The sequence below is a fragment of the Cibotium barometz genome, chromosome 61 (genome assembly GCF_041138505.1).
Source record: "Cibotium barometz isolate CiBa-2024 chromosome 61, ASM4113850v1, whole genome shotgun sequence".
Classification (NCBI taxonomy): Eukaryota; Viridiplantae; Streptophyta; class Polypodiopsida; order Cyatheales; family Cibotiaceae; genus Cibotium; species Cibotium barometz.
In genome coordinates, this window is record NC_141106.1 from 23,632,973 (window position 1) to 23,657,184 (window position 24,212).

The 24,212-nt window shown below is 45.9% G+C and overlaps 2 protein-coding genes across 3 annotated transcripts in view; both read left to right on the forward strand.

Annotated features, from left to right (window-relative positions):
• The first annotated feature begins 4,781 nt into the window (after positions 1-4,781).
• The window catches only part of LOC147604691 (uncharacterized), a 116,735-nt gene continuing 97,304 nt past the window's right edge, over positions 4,782-24,212 (forward strand). For both annotated transcript variants that reach the window (XM_086794810.1, XM_086794811.1), the window contains exon 1: positions 4,782-5,202. In XM_086794810.1, coding sequence (XP_086650936.1) covers positions 4,849-5,202 — 354 coding nt within the window. In that variant the 5' untranslated portion in view covers positions 4,782-4,848. The remainder of the gene's footprint in view (positions 5,203-24,212) is intronic.
• Positions 7,888-11,161, forward strand: LOC147604692 (uncharacterized). Its single transcript, XM_086794916.1, has one exon. It carries the CDS (start codon positions 9,265-9,267, stop codon positions 10,861-10,863), a length of 1,599 nt encoding a protein of 532 aa, XP_086651042.1. The 5' UTR covers positions 7,888-9,264; the 3' UTR covers positions 10,864-11,161.

Below are 24,212 nucleotides of genomic sequence, written 5' to 3' on the forward strand. Positions count from 1 at the left end.
ACACAAGAGTGTCCACAAGTGGTTTTTGTTTCATGCTCGGTAGCTCATGCATATCTTGGTTGAGCAAGAAGCAACCTACTGTGACCACTTCTAGTTGTGAAGCTGAGTACAGGGCAACTTTCACAGCTACGGTTAAGTGTGTGTGGCTCAGATGGCTTATGGCTGACTTGGGTGTTGGACAGGAGTCTGCCACCTCTATCTACACTGACACTCAGAGCGCATTGGCAGTTGCGAGAAACCCAGTTTTTCATGCTTGCAGAAAGCACATTGAGGTGCATTATCACTATGTCAGGGAGAGACTCTCAGCACAGGAGAGATCACTTGGCATATGTGCCAACACAGGACAACCTCGCCGATGTTTTCACAAAGGCGCTTCCTCGTGAGAAGTTTGAAGCTTTCCGCAAAGCTTTGGGCTTGCTCCCCTTTGTGGACTGATCTACTTCGGGCATGGCACTTCCCTATACATGAGTCAGTTCTCGTTCACACCATCACTCCCAAGGGAGATTTGTTGCCATAGGCAGTGATGTGTGTGAACACACTTAGGACCGCCGGGGCACTTTTTCCCTCTTTAAGAGGTTTTTTTCCCCGGCTTGTATATACACCCATCCTTCTAGGGCTTGATAAGAAACGTGGTTCTCATGATAGATCAAGTGTGTGGAGGAGAGGGACTCACAAAATACAAGAAAGAACTCTTGCTTATTAAGTTGCTTATGCATACAACTAGGCTTTGCTCATGCAAAATGCCTCATGGCCTCACCTTTAAATAGGTGAACAAGTGGACCTCAAGTCCATTCACATTCACACCCTTCTCTCACCCTTCTATATAACCTTAGTCTCTTAATACCCCCCCTCAATACCAACTATGGAAGGATGGAATAGGTGGTATTGGACATAAGATGCCTTTATAACATTAGGCGTACAAGGCTTGAATATAGGTGTGGTTATCTAGGATTTACAAAAGTGTTCCTACATGCTTTATGCTTCCTTGAATACCATATCTCCTCCATGAGTGATGAGGTAGATTTAAATGGGGAAGGGAAAGGGAGGGTCTTACCACTTGCCTTATGCATTGGTCAAGGGCAGTATCTACTCCACAATTACAATAGCTTTTATGCATGTTAGTTAAATGATACCCTTTAGGGTTTGAAGTTACAAGCTTAATGAGTAATTGGTTGAGGTAAATACTCAAACAAATAAGGTTTATCATCTTTGGCTCAAGAAGGAGAGGACATGGCTCATAATGTTGCCAATGCCTCTTAGAAAAGTAATGCCAAAAGATGCTTAAAATCATGACAACCAATAAGGTAGAGCACTTAGGGATTCTATGCTCATTGTTACAACTCATCTTATACGATGAAAATGCAGAATATGCAGCGGAATGAAGTGCCTTGTGCTTGGAAAACGAGAGCATACGGCTTATGGCTTGCCTATGCCTCTTACAAACAAGGGCCTCAAGGGTAACACACATAAACATTGAAGATGAGCACTTAATGTACATGTGCCCAACTTTAAGAACACTCAAAAATCTGAGTTTTATGATAAAAAACCAGAATTCTTCAACCTCTTTAGCTTATGAGGTGAAGACAATTGGTTCATGGTTGCACCATTGCTCTTTGGAAGAAGCGGTGGACGATGAAGACTTGAATGTGGTACTTATGGTGTGTGCCCGGCCTCCATTGTTGATGAAGAAGAGCCTCTGTAATGTAGATGACCTCCTCCTTTGATGATTAAGACCACCTTAGTCTTTAGCAACACTTTAGTTGATGATTAATATCACCATTTGTGTGTATGAAACACAATTAGTGCTAAAAAGCACATTTTTAGTGTAAAATAACACTTATTTTGGTGATTAACTCACCATTAGTGTTTAATAACACTATGAGTGTTTAAAAACACTTTAAGATAACCTCCTTTTGTTGGATTAATAGAGTGATTAGTGTTAAACAACACAATTAGTGCTTAGAAGCACACTTTAATCACTTTGAAAGCTTAAAACTTGATGTCGGTGTTGAAGCTTGATGGGTATGAGGTTTATGGCTACCTCATGTAGATGGAAAACACTTTAAAATCAAGATTAGGACCAGCAATACTAATGCATTCTCACACTTGAGTGATTAGTGTAAGGGAGAGATGATTAGAGAGAGTAAAAACCCAAAAACCCAAAAAACAAGCTTTAATGGAGATGATTAGTGTAAGGGAGAGATGATTAGAGAGAGCAAAAACCCAGAAAACAAGCTTTAATGGAGAGCTTGAGGTAGAGGAAAAAAAATTCGCCTGGTCTTTTGCTGATTTCCGGCGCTATGGTGCATGGCTAGAGCTCAAATCAGAGCTATGAGTCCTCCATTCAATGGGCTACAATAGCCCTAAGAAGGCTTAGCTTATTGTGGCCTACAGCCTTCGTATGGCTGTACGGCCAGCGCAGCAGGAGAAGACGGCGCCGGCGGACTGCAGAGACAATGACGCGGTTGAGCGTGAAGCATTCACACAATTGATTGTACGACCAGCTGCGCGCCTGAGCCTCCTCTACATCTTTCATGAAGAAATCGGGGAGAGATGAGCCCTCTACAAGCTTGTGGAAGGCCTCCAATGGCTGGGGGTTGAGCTCCACACAAGAAAGATGAGAAAAAAGTGGATAATTTTGACCTATTCTCTACACCACAAAGTTTGAACTCACCTAAGCTCTGATACCATGATAAGAAACGTGGTGCTCATGATAGATCAAGTGTGTGGAGAAGAGGGACTCACAAAATACAAGAAAGAACTCTTGCTTATTAAGTTGCTTATGCATACAACTAGGCTTTGCTCTCATGCAAAATGCCTCATGGCCTCACCTTTAAATAGGTGAACAAGTGGACCTCAAGTCCATTCACACTCACACCCTTCTCTCACCCTTCTACATAACCTTAGTCTCTTAATAGGGCTAACATCTTTGTAAATTGACACAATCTAATACACTGTGTGTTGTGTGCATTCTTGCTTCTTCTTCTCCAAGCTTTGTATGCTTTTCTGCAACCCTAATTCCAACAATCACGACATCTAAATGGATTGAAAGAAAGCAACCCTTGACATTACAATTGTCCTGGTTTTGACATGGTAATTCAAGGCATGAAGCCTAATACTGACAAAAGTTCAAAATGAATAATGGCCACTCATAAAGAAACAATAATCCTTGCATTTAGTCCACACAACCTTGACTTTGGCTCTACAAGGACTAATGAGCGGCATTGGTGAAAAAAGATAATGACCCCAAGACGCATTCTTTTAGCTTAAACATGAGCATGGATGACACCTTAATATAATCACCCTTTTCCACGGACTAGGTGATGCTAATCCAATCTTCTCTTATTAATGATTTTTTGTTGGTTGTATGTAGGAAATTTGGCTATCGTCTGACTTGAGGACAGAATACTCCTAAGTATCCAAGCTGATATTACATTCCTAAAACCTAGAGTGGCTACCTAGAAATTTGACCACTTTAGGGGTCTAGCATCTAATCTATGAGCCTTTGAAAGAAAGAATATAAAAGAAGGAGGTTTGGAACCTGGGGGAAGGGGGGGTTGGGCACGTACGTGTCAACGAGGGCCACACACTGATGATTGATCCTTATAATACTATCTCATGAGCTTAGCTGGATTGAAATTCACATACTGATGGTGGCTGATCCTTATAGTACTTACTTACAAAGGCCCTCCAGCTAGTTATTGACCATGTAACTCTTTTTTTAATAAGAAGCATAATATGCTAATATAAAGTCATCATCCCAAACTATTAGGATCCCAAGTTACATGACTTGCCATAAAATAAAAAAGAAAGGATCCTATATCAATATGATCTAATGAGGTGATCATCCCAAACTATTAGGATCCCAAGTTACATGACTTGCGACAAAATAAGAAAAGCCATAAAACTAACCACGAAACTATAAAAAAGAAAGGATCCCATATCAATATTATCTACTAAGCCAAAACTAGCCATATAACTTTTGCTAAGACTCCCAAAAGGAAATCATAAAGCCTTATAGCTAAAATATAGTTCATGCAACTTCCAAAGAGGAGAATGCCACCCATCTTTCAAAGGAGAAGGGGAGTCTTGACGTGCCTTCTTGGACTAGAAAGGTTATGGCAAAGCTTGACACGAACTTTGTCACCTTAACCATTCATAATGTGCAATACAATTGCCTTACTCTTTGTACTCTCATCATGCATTTTACTTTGTCATTAGGGAGCCATATGATAAGTAGCAAGATCTATAATACAAGGAGGGAGCCCTAACTATATGAGTGATACCCAAGGATAAAAAGATCTTCCACAATGAGTATTGCAAAACAATCTCTAATGCCAATGATCTCTACACTTCAATAATAGATGAGTGAGCCTATTAACCATGCAACTCTTCAAAAGTCTAGTGCTAAATCGTGTGGAACCTAACATAACTAATATGATATTACCATGTCCCATAGTTTGTACTAGTTTGTACTTGTTGAGAATGTAATAGCCCCTTGATTGTGCATCTTGTTTTATCACCTAACGTGGCACCCTCGCTAAACTTAGGGTACAAATCAAAAGGTGATTTTGTACCTTGACACTTTGGCCAGGCATCTGAAACTGTCCAGATTCAAATTCACTTAGGGTTCAGTTTTATTTTGTGTCATGTGATTTATTGAGAGAATCAGCAACTATGGCATCAACCTCTTGAGGTCGTGCGTGACCGGGCGGCCATTGAAAAAGTCGGCCAAGTGTGGAGGGGGTCATACTGGCTGTTTATTTGTTAAAAGGGTGGAGTGTTCGAGGGTGATTTGTTAAAGGGTGGACTGAGCAAATCGCAGGAGTGTATTTTTCGCGTGTATGCATGCCGCAGGAGGAGGCTGCGCTGCGTTGTGACGAAAAGAGAGGGGATCCTAAACAACAGCACTTGCAGCAGCAGCAGCAGAAGCAGCACCACGATGGACTGCTGCGGGTCTTTCCCTCAGAAGAGGAGGAGGTGAACCTGAATCTGGACAGTGTCAGACGCCCGGCCAAAGTGAAGGGACTCAGGGCCCGGACTTACGGCAAGCACATCCTTTGCGAGGACTCTGCAGACTCCAAGGTTTGGCACAGGCGCGCTCGAATGGCAGCTTCTTGCGGAACCGTCTGCCGAATGGCCTTGCTGGTCGTTCTCCTGACCGCCATCGCTATCGCATGCTTCACTCTCCCCATCGACAAGGTACCCAACTCGTCTTTGCTTCTGCTGAAGTGTAAACAATAGCATTCGACTAATGCAGCCCTCGTCTCAATGCTCAATTTGATCTCACGGATTCACAGAGATGGTAACCACATGAGTGTAGGTTCACCCAACCTCTCGTGAAGGTCCATGTTCCGGTTGCTGTAGAGCTTATGGATGTACGACACTGACTCCAAAAACAATAAATAAATGAGCCCCAAGATAACCTTATTTGCATATTTGGCCTCAATTGTCAATGTGTTTGACTTTAATAGGAATGTGTGTACCATTATTGCCTGCCTAGAGGTAGCCTGTTTGCTGTCATTGGCGCACGAGAATAATTGCCTGATTGTAAGGCAGTAAGAAGACCTCACTACTAACAAAATTTCCAGTCGAAAAGTACTCTCCTCTTGATGCAAATGAGCAGTTAGCATATGCGTAGCTTTTTATCAAGTAATCTGTCCAAGTAGCTCCTTTCGTGCTGTAAAAAATGGTTATCCATGATCATTGATAGTGAAGTATTCTAGCATGCGTCTAGACTAATATGCTCTTTCAGCCCAGCAAGAGATGACATCAACATCCTAGGTTTGCAGAGATAGTGCATCTCTTCCCCCTAGGGATGTTTAGGTAGGGAAAAACAATTTTAGGAGGGATCTGCTGTTATGGATGTTTGCATCTTCCTGTTGGCTGTTAGTACTTTGCCAAGATTAGTGCCCTTGGCTCACAATGTGTGTAAACAAGCCCTTATAGCACACCTAGAGGAAGGTTACCTTAATTCTTAGGTGCTTTATGGAAACGCTTTCTTTTCTTATGAAGAGGGTGGTTGAGGTAACAATAAGACTAATTGGTTTCTTGCATATCTCTTGCACCACTACATTTCGGCAGTACTAGGCAGTGCCCCACCTACAGCCCACTGGCGACCAGGCTCATGCCAGAGATGGGAGGCATTGCAGCCTAGCATATATGGCGGGCTCGATGCAGTGAAGCCATTGAGGGCACTCACACTCCGCGAGTAGAGTCTGTTGGGAGCATTTGGCTCGATATCATACATACCCTCCGCGGTCAATGGGGGAAGTTGCAGGGTGGATCCGATTGCATGCGGAAGCGGCACGAAGCTTTCTTGAGGCTTTGGCAGACTGGCCTGTTTCTCACAGATAGAGGTGGTGACCCTACTTGGCATTATAGACCACCGGTGTGGTCCCCCGCCCCCCTCCCCTCCTCTTTACGAGATAGCCTTCTCCTCATAGAGTGGCCAGCTGGAGGAGACACGTCTCTTTCACCTCCTTTGATTACTTGATCCCCTTTACATGAGGCGAGTTTGTCTGTAGCCCTTTGTGGTTGTTTTTAGCCATTCGTGGCTGTTTTTTCAGTAACTAATAGAAGGATCTTTTTCCCGGGAAAAAAAAAAAACCTCTGAAGGGCCCTGACCAATGACTGGTGTATTTGCTTTATTGAATGATGAAAAAGACTGACTTTTGGGAATCTTCCTTGGCTGGAAATCTGTAGCCTGAAGATGACCTATTTTGTTGACCTTCAAATTCACTGGTTGTCTTGGCCCCTAGAGTACTTCACCACTTTGTGAAGTATGAGATGATTTGACCCTTGATGAGCCTTTGCTTATATATAGTTCCCTGCTGTTGGTCGGTTTGCTAAAAAAGGCTGTTGGCCTGTTTTGTTTGTCCCACGACCTGTTTTTGATCATCATAAAGGGGCGCCTTTCACACATGGCCCCCCTAGGCTGCTGGCCAACTGCCTAGCCACTGTGGACTGGCCGATAGAAGCTCTAGCCCTCTGATAGGCTGCTGACTTGCTGCCCAGCCCACTATGGGCTGGTTGCTTGAGCATGGGGGCCTCCTTGGCCCCTAGGGTGGCCCACAAGGGCTGCCCATTTTTAGGCAAGGCCCTTAAGGCATTATGGGGTCTTCCAGCTTCAAGAGTAGATCATCATCATCTCCCACAAGCTTGCTCATTGAGGATGTCCATCCATCCTCTAATTCTCTGTTGATACATTGCTCCTCACTCCTTCATAGAGGATGAAGGATATGGGCAACAGCATGGATGGGCCTATCAAACCAATCCCAATGCTGGTTCCATATGTCTTTCAGATCCTGGACCCTTTATAAGAAATCCAAGAGTAACAAAGTTTAGAGAGAATGAAAACATAAAGTTACAGATATTCTTTAGCCATGGGCAATTGCTAAGAATGAGTACCTAGCTGCAGACAATGCAGTACATAAGTCACGAGCTTCTCCTATTTTGTCCATGAATTCATAAAGAAGGCCAATAGTGCTCCCCTCCATGTCTGTCAATCGGAGAACGCTGTACATGGGGTTCATCGTCTTCACTAGGCTTGTTGCATCCTCCCACCAAGTATCTCTCATGTGTTGGGTATTTTGGAGCATCATGTTTGTGTGTGTAAACCACCCCTTAAGTGTTTGTGTGTATGTATGCGTGTGAACAGGCTCTTAAGGCTAGATATTATTGTGTGTGTGTGTGTGGTAATCAATGATGTCATTAGCTGATATGTTTGAATAGGTCAAATGATAAGGCTCTATGCCTATAAGAGCATTGTACTTGGTGAAGGTTTTACACATCAACCTAATTTCATTGAGTCGTGTAAATCATTGATTCCCATGCACAAGGTCCAAGTCTCAGAACCATGGAAATGACACCACAAAAAGAGCTAATTCACTGGCATCAAGGGGGAGTTTGATCCATAGTGACAGGGGGACGGCGGGACGGCCACGTGGGACGTGGGAACGCCGTCCCGATTAACTGCAGGCGCGGGACGGAGGCGGGACGGCGCAGGGGACGGGACGGAGGGGACGTGGCAAGGGGACGGCCGTCCCCGTCGGAGGGGACGGCGGGACGTTGTCAGCCGGGGACGGGGACGCCTGCAACGGCGCAACGGCTACAGAAAAGTAGCCGTTTTTTTTCGGGCAACGGCTACTAGCCGTTGGCGGCTGGCCGTTTGAGGCTGGCCGTTTGAGGCTGGCCGTTTGAGAGAGAGAGAGAGAGAGAGAGAGAGAGAGAGCTGCCATATGCTATATAATGGGCTTATGCTACTCCTCTTCTACTCATTGCTCAAGCCTTCCATGAATGATGATGTACCTCTAGGCTCTCCACCATCTCCCTCTCCTACTCAAGCTTTCCTCTCCACTATCTCCCTCTCCTACTCCACCACCTTCCTCTCCACCCTCTCCTACTCCACCACCTTCCTCTCCACCCTCTCCTACTAGACTACTTCAATCTTCCCTCTACCTCTTCTCCTACTCTACCCTCTAAGCTCTCTCCACCCTCTTCTACTAGACTACTTCAATCTTCCCTCTACCTCTTCTCCTACTCTACCCTCTAAGCTCTCTCCACCCTCTTCTACTAGACTACTACTAAGTTACTAACTATTCATGGCATCCTCTTCTCGTGCGGGCGGTAGGAGTAGAACGGATGGGTGGTCATGGTGGGATGAGGTCAACTTCGAGCCTCCTACTCATGCGGGGGGTGCACGTCCATGGACATGCAAGCTTTGCCCATATAAGCGTGTGGGTGGGGCCAATAGGGTGAGGGCCCATTTGTTGCATGAGCCCGGTCATGAGGTGAAATTTTGTGAGCGGGTCACACCGGAGATAAGAAAGGAGCTTCTTGCAAAGCTTGCCGCCCATCAAGCTTTGAATGCAAGCCAAAGGGTGCGTGGAGTGGATCCCAACACTTATGTCACTCCAACCCAAACATCAGGTTCTACATCGGGTGGTGGTGCATCTTCATCTACCCCTCTACCACGTCCTCCTCGTGGCACTACTCGTGGCTTCACACAAGCCGCCTTCTCAATGCCGCAACCTAGTCCACCCTCTCTCTCTCGTCGGCAAAGTACTCTTGAGGGGAGTTGGGATCCCAAAAAGAAGGAGGAGGTTGATGCCGCGGTGGCCCGCTTCTTTTTTCATGACCACATTGCTTTTCGTGTGGCACGGTACGTATTTCACTCACATGATTTCATCATCATGTCTCACGAGTCTTGATTCACGGATCACCATTTTGCCATTCTAATTACTTGCCCTCTTTTTTTTTGAAATGATAAATAGGTCCGACTACTTCAAAACGATGGTGAAGAAGATTGGCGAGTACGGTCCTCACTACACACCTCCATCCTCCGAAACCTTGCGGACCACTATGCTTGACAAGGAGAAACGCCTTGTTGAGCAAGCGGCGGCAAACACAAAGAGACAATGGGCTCGCAATGGAGTCTCTTTGATTGCAGACGGATGGAGTGACACACGGAAAAGGTCTATCCATGGCCTTGTGGCATACTCACGGGGGGAGATGTACTTTGTCTCCTCACATGATGCTTCAGGGACGGGAAAGAGTGCGGATGTACTTGCTGCTGAGTGGAGTAGTGCTGTCGAGATTATCGGCCCCGAATGTGTGATCGGTTTCGTCACGGATGGTGAGGCGACAAATAGGGCAGCGGGAGCTATTCTTGAGAGTATGTATCCTCAAATCACCGTCTCTTTTTGCATGGCACATTGTCTCAATAATCTTTTGAAAGATATTGGGAAATTGTCATGGATTGAATCGGTGATTGATGATGCATGTGCAATTGTGACCTTCATCAACAATCACACATACCTTCGATCCGAGTTTGGGAAGAGGTCCACAAAGGTCCTTCTCAAGTACTCGGACACTCGCTTTGCATACAACTTTCTTATGTTGCATCGCTTGAAGGATTGTCAGGGTGCCGTGCGGCAACTATTCATCAGTGATGAGTTTTGCTCCTCATCTTTTGCACGTACACAGGTAGGGATTTCATGCAAGAAAAAGGTCGATGATGCTGATTTTTGGGAGGACCTCAAGCGCACTGACGCCATGGTGCATCCCATTGTCCACTTGCTCAGGATTGTTGATGCTATGCAGCCATGCATCGGCAAAGTATATGAAGCCATGGACCAGATGATAGAGAGTCTTGAGAAGCTTGAGCCAGACGTAGATAGATATTTGGAGATCCACTCGCTTTGTGTGGCGAGATGGAGCTCATATTCCTCTCCTTTACATGCAGCTGCTTTTATGGTGGACCCAGAATTTCAGGGAAAAGGGCAGGAGGGTGATAAAGAGGTGAGCAACGGTTGGAGACTCATCTTGGATCGCCTCACGCCGGATGCAGAAATTAGGCGCAAAATTAGAGACCAGCTCTCTAATTACAGGGCATTTCAAGGCTCATATGGATGTGCAGATGCGCAGCAGGACAGATTCAAGGTTGGTGCAGCATTATGGTGGGAGGACTTCGGATCAGATGGACCAGAGCTACAACAGTTGGCGATCCGGATCTTGAGCCAGTCCGTTAGCTCTTCTTGCCTAGAGCAATTATGGTCCTCCTACAGCCACATTTCATCAAAGAAAAGAAATCGGCTTGGGGTGGAAAGAGCTAATGATCTTGTCTTCATTAGCGCAAACTTGCGCATGCTTGGCAAGAGTGCAAGATGCAATGCCGATACTTTTACACAGTGGGAGATGGAACAGGAGGAGGCAGCTACAACTATTGCACAGGAGGGTGGGACAGATGGTTCTCATCATGAGCCTTCATCGGATGACACAAACCCCATCCACACTTCACGCACTCATGATCATGAGGCTAGCACCTCTCTTATTGGGAGCGCAGAGTATGAGAGCGAGTGACTTATATTTTGTATCGCCTAGGCCCGCGAGTGACTTATATTTTGTATCGCCTAGGCCCCAACATCTTTTGAGTATATCTATTTAATGTTATCAACTTTAAAGTCTTTCTTTTCCGACTTTGCAAGTCTTGACTCTTGACTCTTGCACCTCGTAGCGTAATTTAATTTTAAATGTAATGTGTATCATGATTCATAACTTTTGGAGTTAGAAAGCTTGTTGTTATTGATTGATTAATCTTGATTCTTTACTCCTCTAAAATTAACAATTTTGAGTGCCGTCCCCACCCCCCGTCCCCGTTCCCTACCCGTCCCCGTCCCCGTCCCCGTCCCCGTCCCCGTCCCCTGGTAACTATGGTTTGATCTCCCATAATCATCTATGTTTTATGTGTGTTTGTGTCAAGGTTCTCTGTGTGAAAACGGTTATTGTCATTATACTGGATTTTATTGGTTTTATTTGGTATTTTGTGGGTCTTGCTGCTGGCCAACAGCCCTTGGCCTGGCCGACCAGCAGCCCCACTCACTATATATAAGAGAGCCTCATCATTCTGCACATCGTACCACTTCATAGACATATATGGGACCACACCTGCTGGTTGTTGCCGCTGCCAGGGCCTGCACTACATCTTCTTCATCATCATCAGCTCCAGCACACCAACGTTTTACCTCAGCTTATGGGACAGCAGCCCTCTCTGCTACATAGAGCATACCAGTGTTTTACCTCAGCTTATGGGACAGCAGCCCTCTTTGCCACGCAGAGCACACCAGCGTTTTATCTTCAGTTCATGCGGACAGCAGCGCTCTCTGCTACACACTGCACACCAGCGTTTTATCTTCAGTTCATGGGGACAGCAGCCCACTCTCTGCCACAGTACATCATCGTTTTTCTTCTATAGTTTACCTTGGGACAGCAGCCCTCTTTGCTCACCATCTCACATCATGGGGATGGCAGCCCTCTCTTATTATCTTCACCATTGACACCACTTGGGACGGCAGCCCTCTAAGCTCCTTACCTCTTGCTCAAGTATTGCAACACCCTTGTCACCAGAGCTCGCCACTTGGGACGGCAGCCCTTTCTGCTGCTTACAACCACTCAGGTATTATAGCACCCTCAAATGGGTGAGCGAGTGTATATATGATGGTGAGTGAAAATATGTACAAGAGCCCTCTGATGTGAGGATACTCTGAGAAGAAGACCAATGTAGAAGCAAAGAAGATGGTGGAGCAGAAGCATGGTCGATGACGAAGGCTCACGTCAATGTGAGGCGAAGGCACTCTGAGATGTGGTTGGCATCGCGAAGACTTGCGTCAGTGGATGTAGAGGCACTCCGAGGTGGTAGTGGGTAGTGGAAGGCGAAGTGGTGCAGGCTCTGGTGACAAGGGTGCTGTGGTACTTGAGGGGTGACGAAGAGCAGAGAGGGTTGCCGTCCTGAGTGATGCAAGCCCTGGTGACGAGGGTGCTGCAATACCTGAGTGGTGGTGAGGGAGCAAAGAGGGTTGCCGTCCCGAGTGGTGCAAGTGGGGCAAGCTCTGGTGACAAGGGTGCTGCAATACCTGAGTGAGGTTAGGAGCAGAGAGGGCTGCTATTCTGAGTGGTGTCGATGGTGAAGATAAGCAGAGAGGGCTGCCGTCCCGATGATGTGAGACAGTGAGCAGAGAGGGTTGCTGATGTACTCTAGCAGAGAGTGGGCTTGTGTCCCCATGAACTGAAGATAAAACGCTGGTGTGCAGTGTGTAGCAGAGAGGGCTGCTGTCCGCATGAATTGAAGATAAAACGCTGGTTTGCTCTGCGTAGCAGAGAGGGCTGCGGTCCCATAAGCTGAGGTAAAACACTGGTATGCTCTATGTAGTCGAGAGGGCTACTGTCCCATAAACTGAGGTAAAACGTTGGTGTGCTGGAGTAGAGAGCTGATGATGATGAAGAAGATGTAGTGCAGGCCCTGGCAGCAGCAGCAACCAGCAGGTGTGGTCCCATATATGTCTATGAAGTGGTACGATGTGCAGAATGATGAGGCTCTCCGATATATAGTGAGTAGGGCTGCTAGTCGGCGAGGCCAAGAGTTGTTGGCCAGCAGCAAGACCCACAAAATACCAAATAAAACCAAGAAAATCCAATATAATCCCCTTTTTAGGGCTGGACAAGAACCATTTTCACACACCCCCTCTTAGGCCAAAAAGGGGACCATGAGAGAAGATGAGAGAAACAAACACACTGGCAGAAGGAATGTATCCCCCTCTGGAAGCAAAGCCTGATAAAGTCAGGGAGGGCGATCATGAAGGCAAAGGTGAGTTGATGTAGATGGGTTGATCATCTCCCAAAGTAAGATCTTGAACGGGGCTCACCTCTGAGTAAGAAGTCCCATTTCGTGTGTGGTCCAGATTAGAGTTTGGAGAATCAACTTTTGGTGAGAAAGAATTGTCCTCTGGGAGTGTGGGTAGACGATTCATGCTGTGCGCTCTCGAGGTCTTCAATCTCTTTGCTCACGATAGCTCTGATAGTGTGTGAGGGCCAAAAGGAGGAAAGGACCAGATGTCCGAGAGATTAGAGCAAAACGACACAGCATGAAATGGGTGAGTGAGTATATATATGATGGTGAGTGAAAATATGTACAAGAGCCCTTTGATGTGAGGATACTTTGAGTAGAAGACCAATGTAGAAGCAAAGACGATGTAGGAGTAGAAGCACGGTCGATGACGAAGGCTTGCGTCAATGTGAGGCGAAGGCACTCCAAGAGGTGGTCGGTGTTGAAGGCTCGCGTCAGTGGATGCGGAGGCACTCCGAGGTGGTAGTGGGCAATACGTGAGTGGTGGTGAGGAGTAGAGAGGGCTGCCGTCTTGAGTGGTGCAAGCTCTGGTAACAAGGGTGCTGCAATACTTGAGTGAGGTGAGGAGTAGAGAGGGCTGCCGTCCCAACTGGTGTCGATGGTGAAGATAAGGAGAGAGGGCTGCCGTCCCGATGATGTGAGATGGTGAGTAGAGACGGCTCCTGTCCCAAGGTAAACTGTAGAAGAAAAACAATGATGTACTGTAGCAGAGAGTGGGCTGCTGTCCCCATGAACTGAAGATAAAACGTTGGTGTGCACTGTGTAGTAGAGAGGGCTGCTGTCCCCGTGAACTAAAGATAAAATGCTGGTGTGCTCTGTGTAGTAGAGAGAGCTGCTGTCCCATAAGCCGAGGTAAAACACTTGCATGTTGGAGCAAAGAGCCGATGATCATGAAGAAGATGTAGTGCAGGCCCTGGCAGTAGCAACAACCAGCAGGTGTGGCACGAGATATGTCTATGAAGTGGTACGATGTGCAGAATGATGAGGCTCTCCTATATATAGTGAGTGGGGCTGCTAGTTGGCTAGGCCAGGGGCTGTGGCCAACAGTAAGACCCATAAAATACCAGATAAATGTAACACGCGGAAGCTCTGGGAGTCTTCTTTCAGTCCTATACACTCCTGGAAAACATCTGATGCAAAACACAGATATAGAGAGAGAGTAGAGAGAGAGAGAGAAGTGCTGGAAATTCAGTATATTCTATGGTACAAAAAGGGTACTTGTCTGCAGCCCTAGGCTGCCTTCTAGAAAAGGTGGAATACACCAAAACTGTCCCCTATGGGACCCCTACTGACTCAAACCCCTAGAGGGAGTGAATGAGTTCAATGATGAGCACTTGGGCCTATTTATAGGTCCCTTGGACAATGTAGGAGCTGGCCGACTGCTGGTCGGCCAATTCTGAATTCCTTTAATGCTCTTTTTAGCGCAGCCGACTGGATTTACTCCTGGCTCATGATGCGCATGCTGCTACCCGACTGGACTCCAGTCCACACACACTAGCGCCTGCAGCCGACTGGTGCTTTTACCATCTTCTGATGCGTTTCCAGCCGCCCTGCTCTCTGGCACAGCCGACAGCTTCTTCTATGCCTTGCTTCAAGTCTACATTGTCAAAGGTACTCTGTGCTCCATCATCCTGGTTCTAATCCTTATCTGGCTGCCTCTTCTGGTTTTAGCCCTGAGAATGTCCATGGCATCTATGATGCACATGACAATAAAACCAATAAAATCCAGTATAATCCCCTTTTTAGGGCTGGACAAGAACCGTTTTCACACATTCTCTACCCGAGATGTCCCCCAAAATTTGAATTAAATAATCCTTGTGTGTGTTTTTTTCTCTTATATGTTTGTAACGCTCCTTTATTTCAGTTTACCGTGTTTAAAACAAGGGAGGGGGAGATGTTGTATAGGTCGTGGACCACTAATTCCCAGTGTTACCTTGGCCTGTGATTCTGTGTTGGGGACAAGCTACATGAACCTCTCAGCCATGCATGATAAGCCTTTGAGCCATGCTAGTGTTGAGCCTTTGAGCATGTTGAGGCCAAGCTCACCAGCTTCTGAGCCAAGTTTATCAAATATTATTGTGTGTGTGTGGTAATCAATGATGTCATTAGCTGATATGTTTGAATAGGTCAATGATAAGGCTCTATGCCCATAAAAGCATTGAACTTGGTGAAGGTTTTACACATCAATCTAATTTCATTGAGTCGTGCAAATCTAGTCTCTCTACTGTTTGACATTCTCTCTCTCTCTCTCTCTCTCTCTCTCTCTCTCTCTCTACAGAGCCACTGATTTGTTTGATCCTCCGTAGCTTAGGTCTTCAACCTTTGCAACCCTCTTGGGACATCATCATGACCATGCGACAGAAAGCCACTGCCTTAGGATCATTCTTATCGTCCCACTCACGGCAAACAACTATACGCAGCAAGCCATGCCGTACTCTGATAAGCCTCTCCAATGCTATGAACATATACGCAAACCTTGTCTTCCAAGGCTTTAGAAGCTCAAGGTCACTGTTTGCCTTGTACATATGCTCAAAACCTTGGGTCTCTTGCAGACAAAATATGCTTGATTGAAGAGAAAATATGAGACACACAAGGTAGCTTCCCCACATCCTCAATCATGAGGTCTAGGCTATGTGTGGCACAAGGTGTCCAAACTATTGTGGAGAACTCCTCAAGCATCCTCCCCATGGCCACACAGTTTGACCCTTTATCTGTAATGACTTTCATTTTGCTTGGCGTAAGTGAGACGATATAAATGCGTCTGCAACCACAGTCCTTGCAGCTGATGCATCTATGGCATGGAGAAACATGGTTCCTTTGCAAGAAGAAAGCAAAATATTGTATACATTCCTCTTTCTTACATCTGACCATCCATTACAAAGCAAGGTACATCCATACTTCTCCCATGTCGCCTCCAAAGGCTCCAACTCTCTAGTCAAAGCTTCCTTCTCATAGCAAAGCTCCTTGGTGCGCAATGTCTCGTAGTTCGGACTCTCCCACTCACACCCGATGCAAGATATGGCATGTATAGTTGACTTCCATTGAGGAGTCCGAGTGATATGAAAAGATAATGCACATTGCCCAAACAACTTCGTGACCTTCCTAGTTGCCTCCATCATGGCTGCGTTTTACATGGATGCTCTCATATCTCCTCGCTTGAATAGAGGACGAGCACTTCTCTTAGCTGTTGGCAAGGACCCTGAGCTTGCAGCTTGCGACACCTGCGTGCTCTCAATGTCATCGTCCACATCGATCATCACTGGCCTTTGAGATGCTGGAATAGGTGCGAGAGATGTCTCATGCTGATCCCGTGCAGGCACTCTATCAATAGAAATGCCCAACATTTCAGCTTTCCATTTCATTGTGCCGCTCCTGATTGGAGGCTGATTTTCTGCGTTTTCACGCAAACTCGGTGGCTGTCCAAACCTGCTTTTTCTTCTCCGGAGGGGCTCCTCTCTATTCTCTTTCTATCTCGCCCACCCTCCCTACAAGTGCAAAGAGGAGCTCTTGGGCTGTTTTGGCGGCTGCGTTTTTCAAAGGAGGTACATCATGGCACTCATCCAACCTCGGGCGGTTCAGATACCCACTCTTCCGACTTTTCCTTCAAATGCCATGTTGGATGGCACAAACTACGACATCTGGAAAGTCATGGTGGAAGGAGTCTTGGAGACTTGTGATCTTCTGGAGTTCATCACTCGATCGTGTTAGAATTGTGCATCTCAGTGTTCCAGGGCTTTACCATTTATCTGGGCATTTTATTATATTTCTCCTATTTATTTGTCCTGTGAGCCAGCCCTAGAGGCAGTCGGCCAGCTCACTGATGCACTATATAAGGAGTTCCCCATTATTCACTACTCCATCCAATCCACTTGCACATAGTTCAACATCCAGTTGCTGGCCATTGCCATTGTAAAGCTTTACTGCTGTTATAAAAGGTGATCTTGTCCAACTCTCTCAATCTCGTTTGCACTCTCATATGTTTATTGTTTATGCTTCCGCCTGTGCTATCTCCTTCATGGTATCATTCGCTTAGGTCCAGGCTACTCCAAACCCTGCAAATCTGCCCACTTCTGCTGTGCGTTTTGCCTCCATCACTTCTTCGGCTGCAGATCAGTCCATACAGTTGCTGCGTTTTCAGTACCTTGTTGCGTTTCTGGTCCAGCCCTCTTCTGGTTGCTGTTGGCCAGCCCTACAAGCTGTGTTTTGCTCTTCAGAAGATCTTGAAGTGTTTTGGCTGCGTTTTCTCCTACAGCGGCTATCCGGCCAGTTTTGGTGGCTGCATTTTCCTTCTATAGAGGCAAACGGTGGAGTTGTGGCTGTGTTTTCTGCACCGGCATCAGATTTGGTGAGTTCTCTTGCATGTGGAGTTGCGAGACAAGTGGCTGTACATTTTCTTCTTCCTCCAGGAGTCCTTGCCCTTCCGGTAGGAGGTTCCTGGTAGATCTTGGACTGTTTTGCTGCTGTCCCGCCACTTTCTCTCTACGGTTTGAGAGGGGGCTGATTGTTCCTGGTGCCTCGTTTCATTGGAAAGCACTTGAGAGAAGTGTTTGAGAGCTGAGATTTGTTCTTTGCTATTGTGGATACGGCTCCCCCTTGTACGAACAAAGATGACAAGTTGAAAGGATCCAACTACGCTCATTGGAAGCTTCAGATGCGGGTCTGGCTCATCCACAAGGGTTTGTGGGACATTGTTCAGGGCATTGAAAGGAAGCCTGAGCGTCCTCAAAACTCTAGGAGGCGGACTCAAGATCAGGAGAATGAATTTGTTGTGGAATTACAAGACTGGGAGAATTGGGACTCGAAGGCGATTCTGTGCTTGTGTGGACTATGATTGAGGAGGTCTCACCGGCAGTGCAAACTCTCACTGTCACAAATCCCTATATTCTAGGGACATGCGGATGCGTGTCAGGCCTAGAAACATGCGGATGCATGTATGTATTATACTTGGGCATGTGTATGGATCATATGAGTGGATGCATATGAGTCCAAGGACATGGCAGGACATTTGTGGACTTTCGGGCGGTGCCCGTGTGGATTCCGGCCATGCACACATGGTGTGTTATGATGGCAGGCGGAATATTTTCAAGTACAAGAATGATGATAGGTGGTTCTCCAAGTTTACATGTGCACAATGCATAAATGATGCATGCCATAACTTTATTTTACTTTGTGTGACATTGTCTTGTTGCCTGGACAATGCTTGTTATTTTGGCTTGTGAAGTCCGAGGGACCGGGGACGCCCGGGCACCTTGTGGACACGTGTGTGCACTCCTGCTTGGGCCTAAAACTGTGGGCTTATGGGTTTTGCAGGTGGTAAGTGCGTCCACACTCAATTTACAGCTTATTTCATTTACTACTAAAGTTTATTGGTTTGCAGGTCCACACTCATTAATAAGTGGCCGGACAACTTATAATGCGTTCGCATTTGGTTGGACCAAAATTAATGAAGTCCGGACAACTTATGGCCATTTCCCATTTGGTTGGACCTAAACTTATACAAACAGGACAAATGGAGCACTATGGGCTGGACACCTACCTGGACACCTTATGGGGGACACATGTCAGCCAGTTTGTGCACCCACCAAGCCCCATAGGTGGCACTGGAGAAAGGCGCCTCCTTCAAGAGGCCATTTGGGCTGTTTTATTCATAACTCAACACATTGGAGAGCTGATTGAAGCTTTGGGAGTTGCTACAGGGCTGGTTGCTTGCTTCCCGGACTCACACAAGCTTGGATAATGATCCCCACACTCTTCTAAAGGGCTGGTTGGTAAATTTCAGACCTGTATTTTCTGGTTATTGCGAGTTTTGGGCTGGTTACAGGTGTCCAAAGTTAACTTGGACAATACAGGACAGCTCTAGGGACCTCCACAGGGCTGTAGGACCCTTTATAGGTGGATTTCTCGCGATGGAAAGCTGCTGTTTTGGACTGGTTATTGCATAAAACAGGCCGGACAGCAATGGAATATGTGAGCATGGATGTGTCTCAAGGATTCCTGGTGTAACAGGTGTTTAGGGCAAGCATTGGGGACACTTGCTCGCGGAGAACATAGGTTTCTGGATCAGTTTCTCGCGTGGAAACAGGGCCTAAAGATCCATTTACATCCTGTGCAGGGCGGAGTACCTGTGAGGATTGTGATACTCTTGTGCAGGGCGGATGTACCTGTGAAGAGGCTTGTGCAGGGCGGATGTACCTGTGTGTAGGGCGGATGTACCTACAGATTCTCTTGTTTGAGATGTATTCATACATGATGTATTTGGAAGAATCAGGTGCAGGCTGGTGGTGAATCCCCAGGCACCCATAATCTTGTACTTTGCAGACTCTTTTGGTAATATAACCTAAAGGGGGGGGGTCAGCCTATCATCGGCCCCTTTATGTGGTGTACTGTCATTTTCAGCTTTGTGGTTGTAATGCTCAATTGTTAAGTGCTCAGAATCTTGTTCACATTTATACGATTCCAATACACGCGTCCGCCTCCCGTTACATTGGTATCAGAGCTCAGTTTTTCCCCTCATTGGAAAACGGTCTGAGGCTTGGAATCATAAGTGGTGACCTGATTTGAGTGTCATGGACAGCCACATTTCTGACAGTGTGGAGAACACACAGGACCGTGAATTTCATGGTACAAGGGATGCAAGAGATGCTGCAGGCAATGATGTCTATGGAGATGCAGGTACTCATGACACTATGCATTCTGATTTGGAATCTTTGAAGCGTCAAGTGCGACGCTATAGGGCTGAAACCGAAGAGCTTAGGTCATTGAAAAATGACCCGGATGTACAAAGGGTGTTGGCTGCGAAGGCAAAGGCTTCGGTCCATGAAGTCACTTTTGAAGCAATTGCAAAGGAAATGGATGTTGAGAAACCCCGAGAGCTTGCACTTGCATACCTAATGGTTAAGGGTGATGTATACACTGAAGCAGATGGTAGTTTGGCTTTCAAGAAGCCACCCCTCATGGCTGCCCATGGTGATGCACATGATGCACAACAAGCAGAAAGAGCACAGCAAGTGCCAAATGCTGAAAGGACAAGAGTCCCTGGTGCTAGGCTTGATGCAGGTCAAGAGAAGAGTAAGGATGAGGGATCCTCTACTCATTCCCGCTTTGCTCCAAGAAGACATGTCCATTCTCGTGTTGAGCTTTCCACTCATTTGGAGAGTGTGGCTCAAGAGAGAACGAAGAGGGGTCGTGCATCTTCATCGCGGCATCATCATCATGCAGATGAACAGGATGTACATAGGGATGTATATAGAAGGAAGAAGCCTCGAGAGTTCAAGTCCGGTGACAGGGATGTAAAGTTTGAAAACTTTCAGGGACGGATGGACTCTACCAAAGCACTTGCTTTCATCAGACAGTTTGAGATAGCTTTTTGCAATGAAGACTTTTCGGAAAAGTCTATGCTCAGGCATGTGGGAATGCATCTCAAGGATACGGCAAGTGATTGGTGGCTTGCAAAAATACTTGATGGAAGTGCTGCCCCAACTTGGTCTTCTTTCAAAATTCAGTTTTATGATCAATTCTTACCACCAAACTTTGCAAAGGATGTACGCAAGGAGTGGGATTGGTTGTCCCAAGATGAGGGAGAGTCCGTTGCTTCATACATAGCAAAGTTTTGGAAAGTCCTTCTCAAGGTTACTCCCTTCATGAAGATTGGAGAGGACGAGAAGAAGAGAAAGTTTGAATCGGGGCTTCATCACATCATCCAACAAAGCTTGGGAGTGTACCCAAATAAGACCATACAAGAGCTTATACACTCAGCCATGATTGCGGAGAACTTGCACATAAAAGCACCCACAAATAAGCCATTTGCAGGTCAAAACAAGAGCAAATCCAGGGCTGGTTATGACCAGAAAAAGGGTGGACAGCTACCTAAGAATGCTCCCAAAGATGGCCGAGATGCAAAGGATGACTCCGAAAAGAAGCCGGGGGGTAAACGCCACAATTTTGGGCTCTCAAAACAGCAATTGGAAGAGTACAGGAAGGCTGGAAAATGCTTTAAGTGTGGTAGTAAAGATCATATATATCCTAAATGCCCACAGAATCCTAAGAATGCTGAGCCTAATGTGCAAAAGCCTCTTGTGAATGTTGTACCCGATGTGCAGGGTAATACAGGGCATGAGCCCAAGAGTAGAGTCATATGCAAGGCTTGGGGCAAATTGAAGGATCAGCCCGCTTTGTTTCTTTTTGATGATGCTTCCACAGATAACTTTATATCCGTACAGATGGCTGCCGCCATAGGTCTCAATGTGGAAGACATGGGAATGCAAATGAATGCAGATGCCGCCTTTGAGGGCAAACAGGTTGATGTAACTCCGGTCATTGGTAAGCTCTGTGTACATATACAGGACTACCTCGACTATGAGAGCTTTCTAGTGGCTCCTCTTACAGGTTGTGATGTTTTGTTGGGGATGCCCTGGCATCACCGTTTAGAGCCTGTTAAGGCTTACAAAGAGAAGAAAATCAGCTTTGTACATAGAGGCCGTGAGCACTTTATAGATGCTGGTACTACTGGAAGTACCATACCTCTTGTAAGCCATGTACAAATTAATAAGGCAATAAAGAAATCAGCTTGTTCTTACTTGGTTTTTGTACGTGATACCATTGAACATTCTAGTGTTGATGTTAGTGCATTAGATCAAGACAAGCTTAACTTTTTGAATGAGTTCAAAGATTGTTTTGCAAATGCTTTGCCAGCAAGGTTGCCACCAGAGAGGCCGGAAGATCATTGCATAGATCTAATTCCCGGTAGCTCTCCACCTAATAGGCCACCATACAGGGTGAGTGCTAGTCAACAAGAAGAGATTATGGCACAGGTGAATGAACTTTTGGAAAAGGGTTTGATTCGGCCTAGTTCCTCGCCATATTGCTCACCGGTACTTCTTGTTCAAAAGAAGGATGGTACTTATAGGATGTGTGTTGATTACCGTGCCCTCAATAAGATAACCATCAAGAATCGGTTTCCCATTCCGCGTGTTGATGACATCTTGGACAAGCTTGAAGGTTCGGCATGTTTCAGCCGAATAGACCTCAAGAGTGGGTATCATCAAGTGAGAGTGGCACCTCAAGATGTACACAAGACTGCATTCAGGACAGCCTTTGGTCTTTATGAGTTTTTGGTGGTGCCTTTTGGCCTTACAAATGCACCCGCTACCTTCAACAGGATGATGGACAGGCTGTTCAGAAAGCATAGAAAGTTCACAGGTATATTCTTTGATGATATTATTGTATTCTCAAAGAATGAAGCCCAACATCGTGAGCACCTGGCTATTGTGTTTAAAGAGCTTAAGGAAAATCAGCTCTACATAAATGCAAAAAAGAGTGAATTCTTCCTCCCAAAAATTCACTATCTTGGTCACATTGTATCAAAGGATGGTGTGCGCATGGATCCCGCAAAGATACAAACCATGCAAGAATGGCCAGAGCTGAAATCAGTCCATGAAGTGAGGAGCTTCCTTGGTTTATGTGCTTACTACAGGAGGTTCGTCAAGCATTTTGCTTTCATTGTCGCTCCGTTACATGATTTAATGAAGAAGAAAGCAATCTTTAAATGGACACAAGAAGAGAGAGATGCCTTTCAAAAGTTGAAGAGTGCAATCATCTCGGGACCGGTACTCATTATTCCGGATTTGCACAAACCTTTTGTTGTGGAATGTGATGCAAGTGGGGACTGCATAGGGGCTGTTTTGAACCAAGAAGGACATGCCATTGCCTATGAGAGCAGACGCTTGCAACATGCAGAGCTTCACTTACAGGTTTATGAGAAGGAGTTGTTGGCTGTAATTCATGCCCTTACTATTTGGAAACACTATCTTTTAGGGGCTGATTTTATGGTCAAAACTGATCATCAAAGTTTGAGATACTTTTTGACTCAAAGTAAGCTCTCAGAGAAGCATATGAGATGGGCAAATTTTCTCTCAATGTTTCATTTTCAGATTTTACACACTCCAGGGAAAAAGAATGTGGTGGCGGATGCCTTATCTAGACGACCACAGGTTCATGCTATTACAGTTGCATACCATGAGGACTTATCGGATATGCGTAATACTTATCATTTGGATGAGGATTTTGCACATGTATGGGCTGATTTGCAAGAGGGTATTGCTGTCCCATCTTATGCCATAAGAGATGGATATCTCATGATGCAAAATCGTATGTGTGTGGTAAAGAACCTTCGCCATAAGGTTATGGATGAGTGCCATGCTCCTCCATATGCAGGTCATAGAGGCATTTTGGCCACAGCACAAGCTTTGGAGAGGTATTTCTTTTGGCCACATATTCGCAAGGATATTGAAGCATATGTACGTGAATGTATGGTATGTCAAAAGGTCAAATTTGACAGACATAAAGCACCTGGATTGCTTCAACCTTTGCCTATACCAAATGAACCATGGGAAAGCATTGCTATGGATTTCATTATGGATTTGCCAAGGACGCCACAGGGAAATGATGCTATTTGGACCATTATTGACAGGTTTAGCAAGCAGGCACATTTCATTCCCGTGCGCAAGACAATAAAGCCAGATCATATGGCTAGGATGTTTTTGGCACAGATATTCAAACACCATGGCATGCCTAAATCTATTGTGGGGGATAGAGATCCTAGAACCACAAGTTTATTTTGGCGCGCATTGTTTGACAATATGGGTACAAAGCTGAACTTCTCATCAGCTTACCATCCACAGACAGATGGGCAAAGTGAAATAGCAGATTCAACCGTCCTCGACTTGCTGAAATCTTATGTATCCGACCGTAAATCGGATTGGGAGAAGTATTTGCCACTTGTGGAATTTGCCTACAACAATACGGTACATACTTCTACGGGCAAGGCGCCCTTTGAGATTATCTATGGCAAGGTGGTATTACCACCCATCCTTCGTACAAAGGATGAGATTTTTGCAGCAGATGAGTATGTCAGAGACTTGGATACTGCATTTGCACAGGTACGGACAGCCAAACCAAGAATAAAAAGGCAGCTGATAAGCATAGAAGGGATGTACAATTCAAACAAGGTGATTGGGTCTTGCTGAAATTT

Bases quoted from the DNA above. Each gene is read 5' to 3' on its own strand.
- LOC147604692 (XM_086794916.1), top strand. From the start codon at position 9,265: ATGATAAATAGGTCCGACTACTTCAAAACGATGGTGAAGAAGATTGGC.